The following is a 16709-nucleotide window of genomic DNA, read 5'->3' on the forward strand; positions in this document are numbered from 1 at the left end:
CAAGTATATCAAAAGCTGCTATGTTTTACTATAGCTTCACCTAGGAAACCAACTACCTGGCCTGGTTATCAAGTGACGATCATTCTCTTAAGCAGGTGTTAACTTCAGCAAGTATTCCAGTTCCCTTAGTTGGGATTATTTTAGAAACATATAATCTCTGGACCATAAATAGTTTTGTTAAGTGAAGAAATAATTCTATTGCTGAACAAAATGTTTTACAGACTCCAAAAAGATGACATTAGTACTACAGGTTAGAATTTTTGGCCAGCATTTAAATTAACTGTTTTGTTCACATTGGGCTTTAGGCTATTTAAAAAGAAAATCTGGACAGTTCTAGTAGAACATATTTGTTCCTTTTGTTGGTCTGAATGGTGATGCATCCATATTTGTCAGCCCCTGATCTTTCTTACAATTTATACTTAGTATTTGTTTTTATAAATTATCTTTTAGTATTTAGGACTTAAAAGTACCTAAAAAGGATGGCAACAAAAAAATAAGCTCATCAGAAAAAAAGAGCCCAGTTTATATTAAGTTACCTGTTCAAAATCCTTCTGTCTCTAAAGGGCGACGAATAACAGCCTCTAAATCAGCTGGGTTAGTACCCACAAAAAGCGCAATTCAGCCTATAGTAGTAGAAGGAGGCTGGACTGAAAAAAACCAAGAAGAGGTGAAACTCCTGGAAAATATTCAACATACAGAGGTAATATAAAACAGTTTATATGAACATTTCAAGATTAAAAACAGCAGTTCATGTTGAGAATTTTATCACAAGGTAACTAGGTTTTTGGTTGTAGCCTCTGTGTGTGTGTGTGTGTGTGTGTGTATATGTATGTGTGTGTGTATATACCAATATTTGAAAAAAAATTTACACACACCTATCTTTTTGAATGGATGGAGCCAAAGAATTATTCACCCTAATGAAGAAGGTAAAAAGGGCCTTGTACATACATGCATGAGCAATTAGATATATAGCAGTAAAATGGACCCTAGTGTTTCAATACTACTTGCTTCTAAGGGTGTGTCTCAATATGTAAAAGAATAAAGGATCAAATACTGATTGTAATAGAGGGATTGAGAATTTTAAAAAAAAGGTAATTTCTAGTCAATGCAGATAACTTCTACTTTTTTGCTTGGGAAAATGCTTCTTAAAAGCTGTCATGGGCTTTGTAAGGTAACCTTAATATTATGCATTCTGTTGATGTGTTAAAGGTGTTGTAATCATACGATAATGCACAATTCAATAAGTGTTTCAAGATCGAGTTGAATAAATTATTTCACATAAGAACATATACTGTATATATGCAATAGAGGTGCTGTGAGATCTCTTGAAGGGTGTCCAAAGGTGAAAGAAATAAGCAGATAAGCATAAGCTCAGGCTCAGTCCTTGCCTGGACATTCCCTTTCCCTACTACCTAGCCCTTCTGCAAGGTACACTTATTATATATTTATATATGATAAATAAATTAGTTTTTCAAAATGAGGTCCCACTCAATTCACAAAAGTTATGGAAGGGGGAGTACCTTTAGTCAAAAATGTTGAGAACCACTGGTCTACATAGTACAGATTGTACTGTCCTATATACTTGAACATGAGAAATAAGCCAAATTTGAACATGAGAACTAAGCCAATATTCAGTGAGCATTATGGCTCTGTGGAAGGATTGCTATTGTCCCCCAATATTAGATATGCGAAAAACTAATCACAAAATATACTTCCTAAAAGATAAACTATTCCAATTACCAATAAGTATTTTAGGGAACACACATTAGTCACAACCCACTTGCAGATCTGAAACACTGAATTAGGTAGCCATTTGGCAAGGATTTTTGTGGGTGATGCCTTTTATTGGATCAACTGCATGGCTGTGTCTTCTAATTTCCTATATTTAAAAGGCTCTGAAGGTATTGTATATTGTGTTGATTTCTCAGGCTCTGAAATGTTTTCATTATAGACACACTTCTCAGAAGTTCAAGCATTGCAGTTCAAAAGAAGTTCTCCATTTTCACCTAAACTGCTATCAGGCAACCGCAGATGTCTGTACGATCAACCAGCTGCAAAAAGAGTATGGGCTTACTTGAATGGTTATAAACCCAAGCAAGGAGTTTATGCCTGGGGGAAAACAATTGCAGAGGTAAAGGTACAGGAGAAGGAATATGTATTTCAAAATTGCTGCCAAGTGCTTACAGAAAGGCTTCAAAAGACTCGGCTTATGGGGAAAACATGGAGTTTCAAGGATCAATCTCTCTGCTTAAATAATTCTTTTGACTCCTCTAGTAGAATTGTGGGCAGAAAATCTGGCCTTAAGATTCATAGTTTATAACTGTTTAGCATATTTATTATATACTTAATGTAGAAAAAGATAAAATATGCTTTTCACATTATAGCACACTTCAATTCATCTGATATTTTTAATATGTGTAACATGACATCGCTCTAAACAAAAATTAATGTAGCTACCAAAAAAAAAAAATCCCTAAAATGGAAAAATCTGCAGAAACCCTCAATGATATGCAAAAAGATTTGATGTACTGTTCCCTTAAGGCAACAACTTGTATTGTGTATTTGTCAGACTGCCAGGATATTTCTCAGCTTTCTTTCCATGTTTATATGGGCAAAATGTAATTATTATCAATATACATATACACTGGGTGTGTCTACACATGATGCTGCATCGCCATAGCAACTTACTATGGTGACATAGCATTGGCAGGCAAAAACTATGACACCACAGCTACATTGCCATAGCAATGCACTTGCTTGATATAGCACATTGTTACGGTGATGTAGCAGCTAAAAATACCCATGCGCCTTGTGGACAGTGCAGCATGGGCCTGTTACTGCGCCATAGAGGCGCCTGTAAATGTGCCCAGTGATTCAAAAATGTACTATATACAAACTATTATAATATACACACATCCTCTATTAAAATAGTATCCAGTGAACCCCCTCTCCCCTCATAGTCCAGATTCTTCAGAGGCTTCACATTTATTTTGGGTGGTGACATGCTTGTCTTTTAATTGGAGTCCCCTATTTGCTTCAGATGTCTGACTCAATAAAGGATTAGTAGTTTCTTAGAACTACCTTAAATAAAGGGCAATGGTTCTAACACTTCTCCCCAGTTTCAATGAGGTGTAATCCATCCATAAAAACATATGTATTAATTTTCATTGTTTTAATAATAATAATCAGTGGGCATGTCTACACATGCATTTGATCCAAAATCAGTTTAGTTGCAAGTAAACTTGTCTTCCAGTGTCAGCTCCATGGTCATGGGGCTGGTGCTGGGACATCCTTACCTCCAGCCCAAGCACTGGGAGATAAGGATCTCCCAGCACTGGCCCTGCTGTCACAGAGCTGGTGCTGCCAAATAAAGATCTCCTAGTCCCCTGCTCTCCCCAATCATGATAGCAAAATGGGGGCTGGGAGATAAGGATCTCCCAGTCCCCACTCCCCAGTTGTGATCTCAGGGCAGGGAGGGGCTTGGAGCTCCCTGCTGCTGGGGCAGGGGCACATAGTCCCTACCTGGGCTCCAGTGATGGAGCCAATCCTGGCAGCAGGCAGCTCCTGTGGGGAGAGAGCAATCTCTTGCCCTGTGATGGCTGGCTGGCTGGGAGCAAATTTGCTCCTGGTCAGGCATCTACAGAAGCGCTACTGTGCAATAAATCACTTGGAGATGCACATGCCTACTATGCAGTAAACTATGCTGGTTTGTAGTAAAATATCTCTTGTAGATATGCCCAGTGAATATATATGCTCCACTCCCCCGACACGCATACAGATACTTTAAGGACTGTCTTTCTCTCTTTCTGAAATTTCTGAATTGCTCTCATGGGTATTTTGGGTATTGTGAGATGTCATAAACCAGAGGAACTATTCTTAAAACTGGCTAAATAGGAAGCTAGAGCACTTTATAAATATAGACAGAGGGTAAGGCAACAGGTGGAAGCCAACATAATTACATTAAACAATCACATTCAGACAAATATATGCAATTTTGAAAGTTCATTTATTTTGGGGGAAGGAGGTTGGTTATTTTTATATGTCTTTCTCTGCAGTGATAACTAGAACAGAATATTTCCAGTGCTTTCAATAATTCTCTTTTCAACGTTGTTTCTACCTCTGCTAACCCTACCTTGTATGGGCCAAATCCTAATGTTCTTATTTGGGGGCCAAAGTCTCCTTACCATTTGTAAAGACATTAGCTTTTGGGGCCCAGAGGATATTCATCAACAGAAGGTACTGTAAATTTCTTTTATATAATGTTCATCCATGGTTTTTTAAATGTTACTATAAGTCTTGTGCTGCACAGAGGATGCACAGTTATCATCAGCAGCACTTTTTCCATTTCAGCTGCTGGATAACTGTACCATGCGGCTGAATATGCAACAGCCTGCCAAGGCTTTGTATACCCCAGATGGTGAGCTGCTCCAGTCATGGGATGAAATAGACAGAGACATGGTTTTGTGTGTGTCTGCTGGAAAACCTTTTATGACTAGAGAAGGTAATTTATTCAGCCTTATCCTTTTTCAAAAATCAAAACAGGTGCCAAGTTTTGCCAAATAACTAATGTGTGTGCAGCTGGAAAGAAGCTACATAGAAATATGATCTGACTGTACACAATGAATCAAACTCCCACTGACCTCAGAGGGCACGTCCAGACGAGCCCAGCCATGCGGTATGTGGTGCCGCAAACACGGCGCCATGTACTGCTCAGTCAGGTGTTGTGCACACTGCAAGTGCACGCTGCCTTTGCATGTGCTGCTCTGTTTTTTATCCCCCAAACTTTTTTTGACCCCGGGATATCCGGGGATCAAAAAAACCTGCAGAAAAAAATCCCAGAGCATTGCATGCACAGGCAGTGCACCCTGCTGAAAAGCAGAGCCAGGCCACCCAGTGCTGGATCACTGCTGCTGTAGCCCTGGGAGGCCTCCAGGTTCCCAGATAAGGCTGCTAGGGCCAGCACTGTGCTGGCCGCAGCTTCCCATGCTGCCCCTGGGGTAACTTGCCACGTGCTAAAGCACACATGGCATGGACATTGCCTGGGGAACAAAATGCCTGTGCTTTGTCTGGATGTGGCCAAAGAGGCCAGGATTTCTCCTAATGATTTTAATATGAAACTGTATAAATTAATCATTTGTCATTAAAACCAATCTTTTTAAATATACTGAGTCTGTTTTTACAGCTTTATTTTTACCTTATATTTGAATTTTGCCATTCAATCCTTTTACTTAATTTTTCTATTTTCCATTTATGATAATTCTTGAAATTATTATATGACAAAATCCCCAAATAGTAAATTAGCAACCTATGACCTTTTTCTATCAATCCAGCTGTTGGCTTAATCTCTAGTTATTTAAATTATTGTCTCATTCTCATTTGGATTTACCATTAAGAGAAACAAACATTGCTGTTAGGGAAAGTAGCTTGTCCTTCCTTTTTCAGATATAGGCGGGTAATAATATCTGTGGACTAATTACCTGACTAATGTTAAGTAATTATTTACTATTCAAATAAGCCTATTGGACAAATAGGATTAGTTGATTAATAAGCTACTACTTAGTCTAAGGACTGCACATTCAAGCTCTACAGAATTAAAATCAGGTAGTCAATAGTAAGTAAAATATATATAGCAATAGCTTTCACAAATACCTGAACCTCTAACACCGAAACATCTTCTGTGCAGTTGAAATGCAAGTGGTAATCAGTGTTTATCTTCAGTATTATCCATCATATTACAATAGACCATGTATTAGCATTGTTAAAAAAAGAGAGGGAAAAAATGGCATATTAAGTGGCCACATACCAAAACTACAAACCACATCTTACTTTCATTTATTCACTATTGAACATATTAAACTAGTAAAACTGATATAACTGGCATATTCTGATTTATGTATGTTCTTATGGGTTGGAACTATTATCTCCTAAACAGATTATTTTTTTTCAGCTGTTTTTAATCTGGATTATACCATAAAGTGTTAGGAAAAATAAACTGCTTGGCATAACATTTTCAGCAGTATTGATTTAATGTGGTGACCAAAAAATCCCAAGTAAAGGCTTTTTTTGTTTTGGGACTTTAATTTTTTTGGTATTATTCATAACCGGGGAAATGCAGAATGGTTTTAATACCCTACATGTATCTGGCTTTTTACTTTCTGCTCTCCTGTGACATGCAGGTTACTGACTGTAGGAAGGAAAGATTGTCCTCTTGAACTACTGTTATATAAAAGGATTTGGAATGTGGTAATTAAGAACCAAATTATATACTTGGATAGATTCAAAATTCATTTATATTAAATGCATTAAATTGTAACATTTTATTTTAAAAGTAGTTTATTCATAATAAAAGATTATGGTCTTATTTTACATTTAAAATTAAAGAATAGTTTAAAAGCAAATCCACAACACTAATCTTCCTGAACTGAGAAGGTACTGGTGTGTATGTTATAGATCACAATTTCTTCAATCCCAATTTTAAAACATTTATCCAGCCTAAATTAAGTCCATCAATACTAGTCCTTAACTGCTACTGAACCACTGATGTGTCACTGAAATCATTGACATTCCTGGTACATTATGACTGGCGACATGGAAATTCATTGTGCAGGACATACTGCAATGGACATCAATCAGGCTGTATCCCTATGCTTTTTCTATCTCTCCATCTTAAAATATTTTAATCTCCTTCATGCCAAGGTAAATCAGCTTAATATCCCAGTGATGCTTGAATTCTCAAACCTATATTATATCCCTTTACTTCCTCAAGCAGACAATAGGATGATCCACCAAATCTCTTTTGCGAAGTGGTAAAGGGAGTCACAGAAAATATCCCAACCTTTTTTAGATCCCACCAAAGCTTTGTGGGATCAGAGCTCCATAAGATTTTGGACCAGCTAAACTTCTGAGTTTAATGTAGATTACAAAATTGCTTATTAAAATATAGTACTTCAAATATACCAGGAGCTGTTAAATCAGTATTGCATGTCATTTATAATGCTTACTCCCTCCTGAGATTGGAAAATGATACCAATATTCTTATGTGAAGGACAAGCAGTTTGGAAGGGCAAGAGCTGCATTGACATGTCTCTGTTTCTAGAAATGCATCTTCTTTTTTCATAGATCTCCATCATCGTTGTGATTAGGCACCCTTTTTTTCCAAGCCCACACATATGTGAAAGGATACAGTTTAAAAATTCCACCAGATCAGCCATATGCAGTTTTGTAACTTCTTCTTTGATTCTTTCCTGCCCATCCATGAGACCTCTAGGGTAGAACTGTGTTTCGCATCAAGTGTGACCAAAGTGCAGGTTGAGACTGGCTCTGAGTTACCTGACCAAAGTGTAGGAATTATTCTAATACTCCCTCTGGGCGCATCCACACATGCAGGCATGTTCACTTGCAGCAGCTGAAATAGCAGCGGCACAAATTTTGTGCTGGAGATTTGTGCCTAAGCACACATGCCTGAACACGCACTTTGGTGTGGGGCAAATTGTGCCACTTGGGGCAAACAGACCTTGCCAAGCTCCTCCCAGATCTTCAGCCGGGGGAGCTAGAGCCTATAAGTAGACCAATATAAGAAGCTACCCTGGCCAGCAGTTCAGGGCGACTTGTCCTCAGGAGCTTCTGAGGCCCAGCCAGTTGGCATCTAGGGACACTAGCTCCTTGTGCCAGCTGCACTGCTGAAGCAGCCCTAATCTAGAGTGGCCCTTGCACCTTCTTCCCACTGCAGCAGTCAGGCAGTGGGGGCTGCCATCTGGCTGTGACCTGTGCTACCTGTGACAACATGCGGCTCCATGGCTGCATGCCTGCCAGACCCAGACAGGGACCACACAGCCACCTGGGCTGTGATACAGGCACTGCAGCAGAGCCATCTGCATCTCTGGGTTAGCTGCCAGTGGGCTGTGTCTGTATAGTTGACCTTTGGACAGCACTGCTGTCATGTCTTCTGGTGTCCCCACTCTGCCATCTGGGCAGCTATAGTCCAGAAGATATGCTTCTTGCAGTAGCCCACTTTGAACTGTCAAAGTATGTCCTCCTGGCTCCAAATGGCCAGAAGGTCAGCCACCTTGTCTGCCCTCCAGCTGGGTTCCTGGTGCTGGCCCTGGGCAGGCTCCTCTGCCAGGGTCCCACCACTTGCCTCACTAGCAGAGATCCTGGTGTTCCCTGTTTAAAAATTGCAAATTCTCTGATTACAAAACCCAAATTCTGTCATTAAAATACCCCAAATCCATGTTTTTCCACAATTAAATTGAAATGCCACTACATATAAAGAGATCAGTTGGGCAGTGTTTTATTGATATATTTACAAATTTAAAGCAATTTGGAAGCCTGCCAGTGCTTCTATCATCATAATACAATGACTTCTAAATATCTATACACTTTGGCATTTGCTTTTCATTTTTTTTATCATAGAAAAATTAGACCTGCCCCTGTCTCCTTCACTTATCAGGATGTGGGGTGCTAAGCAGCACTGATATAACAGTGCCCTGCCTCTGCCCTTGCTCATCACTCCCAACCCACAGCCCCACCAGTGCTCCTCACTCCTGACCCACAGCCCCTGCCTGCCCCCACTAGCTCCCTCCTGGAAGCAGCTCCATCCCAGCACCAGGACATGAGTCCAGCTGCAGCTGTTCTACCCACTGGTTCGTGGCTCTGAGCAGTACTCACCCTTGTTGTTTTGCTCCCTGTGCCTGTGCCCAGGCTTCAGTAATCCCCATGCCATTCCTGAGAAGCCTTCAAATGGGGCTCAGGGACTGGGCTGGGCAAGCCCTTTCCCATCCAGGCCAGCCTCTCCCTGCACAGGCTGTTCTAGGGGGGGCAGGGAGGCTCTAAGCCTGGCTCTGGCAGCCTCTCCTACCTGGGGTGCTCCCCCATCCCCAACCTCCCTCTCGCTGTCTCTCACACACACCTCTGCTGCCATCTCTAACCTTTCCTGCAGTCCATCACCCCCACAAGTGGTTCTGGGTACCAGGGGGTCCCCCCAGGCTGGGACTACATGTACCAGCACTGGTGGGGACATGGGGCAGGGCTGCAGTGTGGCAGTTGCCACTGCAGCCACAGCTCCTGCCAGCAGGTCCTGTCCTGTCCCTTCTGGCAGCAGGCATGCAGGGTGTGAGGTGGGGGGGGTTGGATATGGGGTTTGTGGGGAGTTTGGGAGGGGTTGTGGGTGAGTGTAGGGTTTCTGGGGGTGAAGTTTCTGGGGGAAGTGTGGGGCTTGTGCAGGGGCTTCAGGTGGTGTGGTGTTTGTGGGTGGCTATGTAAGAGGGGGTTTATGGGGATGGGGTGGGGGACACAGTGGAGATGGTGGGGACTTCTCTGGAGAGGTGGCTTCCCTGCCTCCCCCCGCATGGCACACAGTCCTGTCCCCACCCACAGCAGCAGCAGGAGCATCAGCATCAGTGGTGCCCATCGGGGCACTCATGGCCCACTCTTTGGCAGAGACCCCTGGTGGCATGGCACTGCCTCAGAATCAGGGGCTACCCATGGCATCCGGCACCAGCCCAGTTTGCTGGTGTGCATCCTTGACTGGCCCAATCTTTTGGTGTGCAATCTTGGGCAGAACTGGGCCAGCTTTTGCTGTCACCTGGCACTCCTGGCACTACAGGCAGAAGCTGCACACTGTTGGGCTGGGCCAACTCCTGCCTCCATGTTCCCTGTGTACCAGTGGGCCGGGCTGGTTCCATGGAGGCAGGACGTGGCCCAGTCCAGTAGTGTGCAGCTTCTGCCTGAGGTGTTGGGAGCCCCAGGTAACAGCAAGAGCTGGCCTGGTTCTGGCAGAAGGTGTGCAGCAGAGAGCCAGGCCGGCACTGTGCACTATGTGTAGCCCCCAGGTCTGAGGTGGCACCACACCACCAGGAGTCTCTTCCGGGGGAAGGCCATGAGTGCTCAGATGGTAACTGCTGCTGCTGGGGGGAAGTGGGGGGAGGCTGTGTGCCATGCAGGGAGGACTGTGCACCATGCAGGGGGGTGGGTACCATAGTTCTTTCCACCCACAGTCCCTCCCACCTCCAGAGTCCTCCCACCCCCATGTCCCTACTTACAGAGGGACAGAGACTGGGTCCAAGTCACTGGTGCTAGCCTTGCTGAGGCAGCATGCTGGACTAGCAGGGGCACAGAGCAGCTATAGAGACAATCTGGCCACATGCTAGAGCATCTCTCTGGAGGACCCAGCTTCTGACTGCTTCATTGTGCCGCTTTTCCCCAGCATGTTATTTTTTTTTTATACTGGGATTTCCTGGTATCAAATTTAGAGTCCATGCTGCAAATATGCAGTGCAGAGAACATTTTTCCATTCTTAGCATGCCTTCTGTGACATCTCAAACTGCTTTGAGGCACCGCAACAGGCATGGGCTCCCTTGTCTAGACATGGCCTCTGGATACATAAGTGGTCTCATTTTAGGAATAGTTTTTCCCTCCAAAGACAGAAAGACATCTCCCTATTCTTATTAAAGCTCATAAGTGTTATGTGTATCCACTGTATGTTTTCTACAATTTCATGATAATACATTTTATTTAAAAAATTCTATATTAATAATTGTTTTTCTGAAATGCTTTTACAGCCATCAAGCAGCTAGTGGAAATTAGAGCCATTTATGCCAGAATCCGTAAGCAGCGAGGTCCAGATGCCACTAATATTGTTGTTTCTCCTTCAAAAATATCTAAAAGCCAGGTTGTATTATACAAACATGTAGTCATTTATGTAGTCCTTTCCTTTTCCTTTATACCAAGGCTATAAATACTGTGCAGTTACTATTACTATTTAAGGAAAAAAAAATTTTTTTCCTTATTATGGACATTGCATGTAATCATATACAGATCAATTATTGTATCAACCAACTGCAAATAGAAATAGGTAACTGGTTCCTAAAAATTCTTATTTCTGAGGAATTCAGTGCTAAAAGTGAAACTTTCTACTTTCCAACCATTTTTCCTTAGAAAATGACCCAGTATTGTAGCTAATACTGAGCTAGTCCTCACTGTAGTTAAAAAGTGTTGTCCAGTTCTGAAAAAACTGGGCAGATTTTAGGTCGCAGTACAATATTTTATTGTGATAAGTGTGATACCAAGTGTGCTAAGGCTTATCATTTCTTAAAAGGATTTGAGTCGATCCAAACCTAGTACCACTAATTGATTGCCATATCATTTCCTTGGGTGCAAACAGATATTGTCTCTTGTACCACCATAAATTCTTTTATGTTGGCATTAGTCATGAGTGAACATATGCCCCTGCCCTTTGTCATATTCCAGTTACCCAGAAATGTTCGTATCACCAAATCTAGTCACAGTTTGTAAACCCTGATAAGGGAGGACTTCTGTTCACTTACTGGACAACATGGTAATTCCTCTTCAGGAGTTCGTGGGGGGATGCTGATACACATGATACTCTGGGCTCTTTAATTAGAGCAATTCTTGGAGCTGCTGTCATTAAAGCCCCTCCTTTCTCCACACCTCCTGGAGTACATAGCTAAACACCTTATGTGACTAAGCTCAGTAACTCTGGTTCAGTTCTGGGGAAGTGGAAAAGTCAATTTCCACTAAATAAAACATTAACTGTCTGCTTCATGCTTGTGTCCTAACTGCCCGTATATAGCATATGAATTTGAGTAGTGACTTCACAAAGCTGACTCCACCAAGTATGATTGAGAGGTCCTAGAAAAGATTATTAGGTAATAACTGTCCATCCATAGCAGCTTTTATTATTTTAATTTTAATTGAATTCAAAAACAAAACCAAAACAAACCACAAGAACAAAATTAACATTTAAAATAAATGGGAAAGGGGTTTGGCAGCTAACGTCTCAGAACTTCCTAAACTATTGAAAATATATACAACGTATATTATATTATACTAATTCATCTAAAAGTGATGGGGCTGGGACTTGTACTAAACTGAGCAAATGTGGAATCATCATGAATTAGGTTAAGTGATCTGTGAGTAATGAAAAAAAATCAATATTTCTTCATTCATCTCCTTCATTTTCTGGTCACATGGGATTAAATTGAAGACCAGCTTTATTGAAATTCTGGCCCAGATCCCCTCCAGATTCAAGTTAACTCACAGTCCCCAGTTAACTCACAATATGCTTTGTACCTCCCCTGCAAATCTCCACTTTCCCTTCACAGGATAGGGAGGATAGCCTTGGTCCAAGCCATCTGCTTTAGTGATGTAGGGAGGTATGCTCTAGCACCTCCTGGCTTCTGCCTTGAGCCACCACAGGCATGTGGCTGCATTTTCAGAATCAAAAGTGAATGTCTTTTCACTTGTTTATTAGTTCAGTCTATGCAGCTTAGACTAGCCTGTAAAGATTGAATCAATTCAGCCCTGGTCTTTTTGACTGTCTGTACTTAGCTCAAAAGGCTGATGGTTCTCCACAAAGAGTGTTCTGCTCTGCATCAATTGTCAGTATTGGGAAAGGAGAGGGTATTGCATGCATCCTCAGCATCAAATAGCAGAATGTAAATTTCCTTTTATCACTAGCTAAGTGGATTTTCAGGTGCAAAAGCTTAGTGTGATAGTACAACACTTAACAAGACAGATATAGTGATTCAGTGTGAATAACAGACTTTATGAGCTGAATAACAAGCCAGCTTAAAGTTAGTCATATTTGTTTTTATTCACTGTTATGTGGATGCTTGACAAGTAAATTCAGGTTTTTGTTCATCCAAATGCCTCTCTGTTTAATGGAAATATTCCCTCTGGTTGAAGCTTACATGGTCCCTCTCCTAGCAGTTGGTTTCAGTGTACTTGCTAGAGTACATGATTATGTCAGATGAATTCAGGCACCCTAGATTGCTAATGAACCTGGTAATTTCTGCGGGGGGAGGGGGAAATGGGGGAGGTTATCAATTTGAATCAGTTCTACATAAGCCACAAATCAGATTTCAGTATTTTTATATGAACAAGAAACCATTGTATTATTAACCTAGAATGGTAACATCATCTCTGAACTTGACAGCTTTCTCTGAAAAATATATTTCCTGCTGCTAAAGAAACATTAAGGTGATCCAAATGTAAATCAGCAGTGACAGGCCAGTGCCCATACTCTACACTCATTGTCCTCAAGAGAACCCTGTTTCTCTGAATATCTCATGCTTCTCTTTTTAATTATGGATAAGAAAACTGTTTCTACATGAGGATTTTATATCTGCAAAGTGTTTACTTGTAAGGTATGCTCAAGAAAAATAAAAACAGCCTATTTCGTGACTGCTTGCTCTTCTGAAGCCAGCCAAACATTTGAAACAGAGAAGTATATAAGTTAAAGTCTCTAACATGTTAACATACTGCATATACTTATGTCAACTTAAAAATAAAAAGCTTTTAATGACTTATGAAAGAGGTGTAAATACTTACAGAAAAATTTTTAGGGCTTAATCCTCATTTTACATCAGAGGCAGATTAAGATATTTTGGAGCCCTGGGTAAAAACGGGATTGGGGGACCTCTTGGGGGGAAGCTCCTGGCCCATGCGTTAATCCACATATGCCTTACCAGCTACTAATTTCACATCATTTTATCTTCACTGATATCAGTGGAGTTCTTATTTATTCTAAATATTAAGTGGGAATGAAGTTTGCTCACAATTTTATAGGAACAGTGTGAGAATTGGTCTTGTGACCTGTTTTTCAAATATTGGGTGTGTCTACACAAGATGTTTCCTGTAGAGTAGACTAATTAGCTCCTATTAGGCTGCAGGAAACTCATTAACTCTGCAGCAGGATAGTATTTGTAAATAAAAGAACTATCCTGCTGTGAAGTTTTTTACTCCACAGTAGTACATGTGTAGATGCTGACGTGGCTGGCTGGGGCCCAAGGGTGCTTTAGTGTGGGCACTGCCTGCCGCCAACCCAGCACTGGAGAACCCTTATGCCCCAGCCAGCTCCTCCGCAGTATGTTGAGCTGGGTTGGAGCAGCCCTGGGCTGGCAGGCTGACCCCTGGGCCTCCTGCCAGCTGGGAGTACTCTGACCTGTCTCAACATGCTGTGGTTTCAGGCGCATGTTCAGACAGTGCACCTGGGAGCAATAAACTCCCTTGCAATAAGCATCAAAGTTTATTGCTTCAAATTAATTGCATGTGTAGATGTGCTCTGTATCTTTGTATGAATTCCATGCTAATATTTAATAGAAGTACAGAGGTTGTTCTACACCTTAAATATTACAAGTTTTTCAGTACTCTTCTGATAATAGTAAACCAATATGTACAGCTACAGTAATAGAATACATTTTGTTAAGAAAATGTTCATATATCAAGTTCTAAAGATTTCATTTATTTTAAATATTAACGATGAACATATTATAGCTATTTTAGATGTTGTAAACAATACCTTAATTGACAATATAAAAGCATGTACAAACTTTAAAATGTAATAATAACTAAAACTTTCTTATTTAGTCCAATACACCCAGTTCGCTTCTGGCTCTTAGTAGTAGTGCTAATCGTCTCCACAACTAGGTAAGTATGTGTTAAAAGTAAAGGTATGTAGAATTTTGAACTGAAGCCAACAAAGTTTCCCTGTATCTCTGGATAGATCATCCTGTGTGTAAATGGCCAAGTCACTGATGAAAGTTATGTACATTTTTAGCTATTTGCCACTAGCTGTTACTTTCTAAATTCTGGAAGGTTTTCATATAAGATGTACAAGGAAAAATCTTGTTGCCTCTGCTATCTATGCACTTCCTGTCCTAAAGTGTATGTGATGTCGCTGCTGGTCTTTTTAAAAATAGTTTCCCCTTTTTAATCCATAGATGACAGTAGTTTTGTAATGTGTAAAATGTATGGTAGGTAATTGGTTTATAATGTACATCGCAGGGAGGTTAAATTTGTTAGTGAAGTTTAGTGTGATTATCCAATAAAAGATACTGCAGAAGTGTGTGTATTATCACCAGCATCACTGATCTTGCTACAGTGCAAGTAATGCTAATTGTAGGTCTTATTAAAAGCCCAAGAAAAGCCTAATTTTATGTAAAAAAGCAAATGGGCTCCAATATCCACGCTGAAAGAAAAGATTTATCATTCTTCCTTTAAATGATAATATTACTTTTATTCATTATTAAGACTTGTAAAAGGTAAAAGTACTGAATTACATGACTTGAAAAGGTTTGAAAGGCATCTGTAGACTCTCATTCAAAGATTCAAGTGCAAAGTTAGAGTGATCGCACCTACAAGAAAAAAAGTATAACACTAAAAAGTTAGCAGCTAGGATTTGCATTTATTTTTCTTCCTTGAAAAATGACAGTAGATTTAAATGTACTTAAATCATATAAATATAGGATAAGACTTAACCTTTAAACTGCTGCCATATGTCCCAGGTAGCTACAAAAAATAGTTGATTTGATTAGGTTAGTGTGATACAGTGAAATAACAGTTTTAAGGGGCAGAGTCACAGCTACAGCTAGCTATAGAAATGGAGTGTATACATATGCCTTTTATTTGAACAGCTTTCTCTTCACACCTCCCCTCTCCTCTTTCTTGCTATGACTAGTTAGCCTTTCTCTTGCCCTTGGTCCTTTCCAACATCTTATTTAAAATGCTGATGGTCCCACTGGATCACTTCTTTCCTTCTGGGCTGAATCAACAATTCTGAATAGTAAGAATGAGGAGATGCAGCTTGCAGAAATGCTAAATCATCTGAACAGGGGATTACTAGACTCTTGGAAATGATGGCAACACTAGTGGAAGACTAGAAGAAAACACTAACAAAGAAAAAAGGGTGTCAGTGAATGCTAATGTGAAAATTAGATATTGAAATGTATCAAAAAGCATATATATCATAATAAAAACATTTAGAAAAATTGTAAGGTTTTTCATGGGCAGATCCAGGATTTCAGAAAGGGGGGTGCAGGAGTAGTGGCTGCACCCCAGCTCCCATCCTCCCTCTCCCCCCCATCCCAGAGTGGGCAGAGCACTACAGGAGCAGCAACAGGGGACTTTTTTATAAGTCCCTCAAACAGGTAAGGATCTTCCCTCCTTCCTCCTTTCCTCTCTGTGCTCATCTGCATGTTTCCTCCCTTCCCCTCTCATTTGTCCTCACTCCCACCTACCACTTCTTCTATCCCCAGCTGAGCTGGAGGTTGGAAGGTGGCTCCAGAGCCCCTAGCCAGGCTTGGCTAGAGACAGGGGTGGCAGTGGGTGGGTTCCCTTCCCCTGCACCTGCTCCCAGCTTGACAGGAGAAACCAGGGGACCAAGTATGGAGGAGGGATCTGCCCACTGTTGCTGCTGTTCCCAGCTGCACTTGGCTTCATGAGGGAGGAGGGAGTGTGCTACTGAAGGCACAGGAAAGGAATAGGGGAATTCTTGCTCTCTTCAGAGACTTGGAAAAAATCCTTGGCTACTTCTCCTGTGGTGTGGTCTACTGAAAGGGGGATGTGTCCATACCACTGTACCCTCCTGGATCCTCCCTTAAAATTGTAATGAAGCAAACCTAAGTTTAGATTTTAGCAGCTCTCTTAAGTTTAGACGATATTAGCAGCTCTCTTAAGTTTTACATTGCATTACAGCTTGTCACAAAGTAGTACTGCAAACAGTATCATACAATTCAAATTCAAACTCTCAAAAATAATATTGAGTGAAATAAAAATGCCGTCTGTTCCCATACTCAATCTTAAAATATCATTATTAATGAACTGATTGCAATAAGGATGCTGGTGAAATGAACACTCCATTGTGCTAGGCACTGTCTGTTTACAATAAGAGAACAGTCCCTGGTCTGAAG

General features: G+C 41.0%; 1 protein-coding gene across 1 annotated transcript in view; it reads left to right on the forward strand.

Moving 5' to 3' along the window:
* Nucleotides 1-14457, forward strand: part of DCDC1 (doublecortin domain containing 1) — a 500455-nt gene extending 485998 nt beyond the window's left edge. Inside the window, exons 36-40 of the mRNA XM_090034627.1 lie at nucleotides 564-700; nucleotides 1952-2131; nucleotides 4351-4501; nucleotides 10560-10669; nucleotides 14389-14457. Of these exons, the coding sequence (XP_089890753.1) occupies nucleotides 564-700; nucleotides 1952-2131; nucleotides 4351-4501; nucleotides 10560-10669; nucleotides 14389-14448 (638 nt within the window). The 3' untranslated portion in view covers nucleotides 14449-14457. The remainder of the gene's footprint in view (nucleotides 1-563; nucleotides 701-1951; nucleotides 2132-4350; nucleotides 4502-10559; nucleotides 10670-14388) is intronic.
* Nucleotides 14458-16709: the final 2252 nt, after the last annotated feature.

The sequence above is a fragment of the Crocodylus siamensis genome, chromosome 2 (assembly GCF_052110815.1).
Source record: "Crocodylus siamensis isolate JL-2025a chromosome 2, ASM5211081v1, whole genome shotgun sequence".
NCBI classification, from domain to species: domain Eukaryota; kingdom Metazoa; phylum Chordata; order Crocodylia; family Crocodylidae; genus Crocodylus; species Crocodylus siamensis.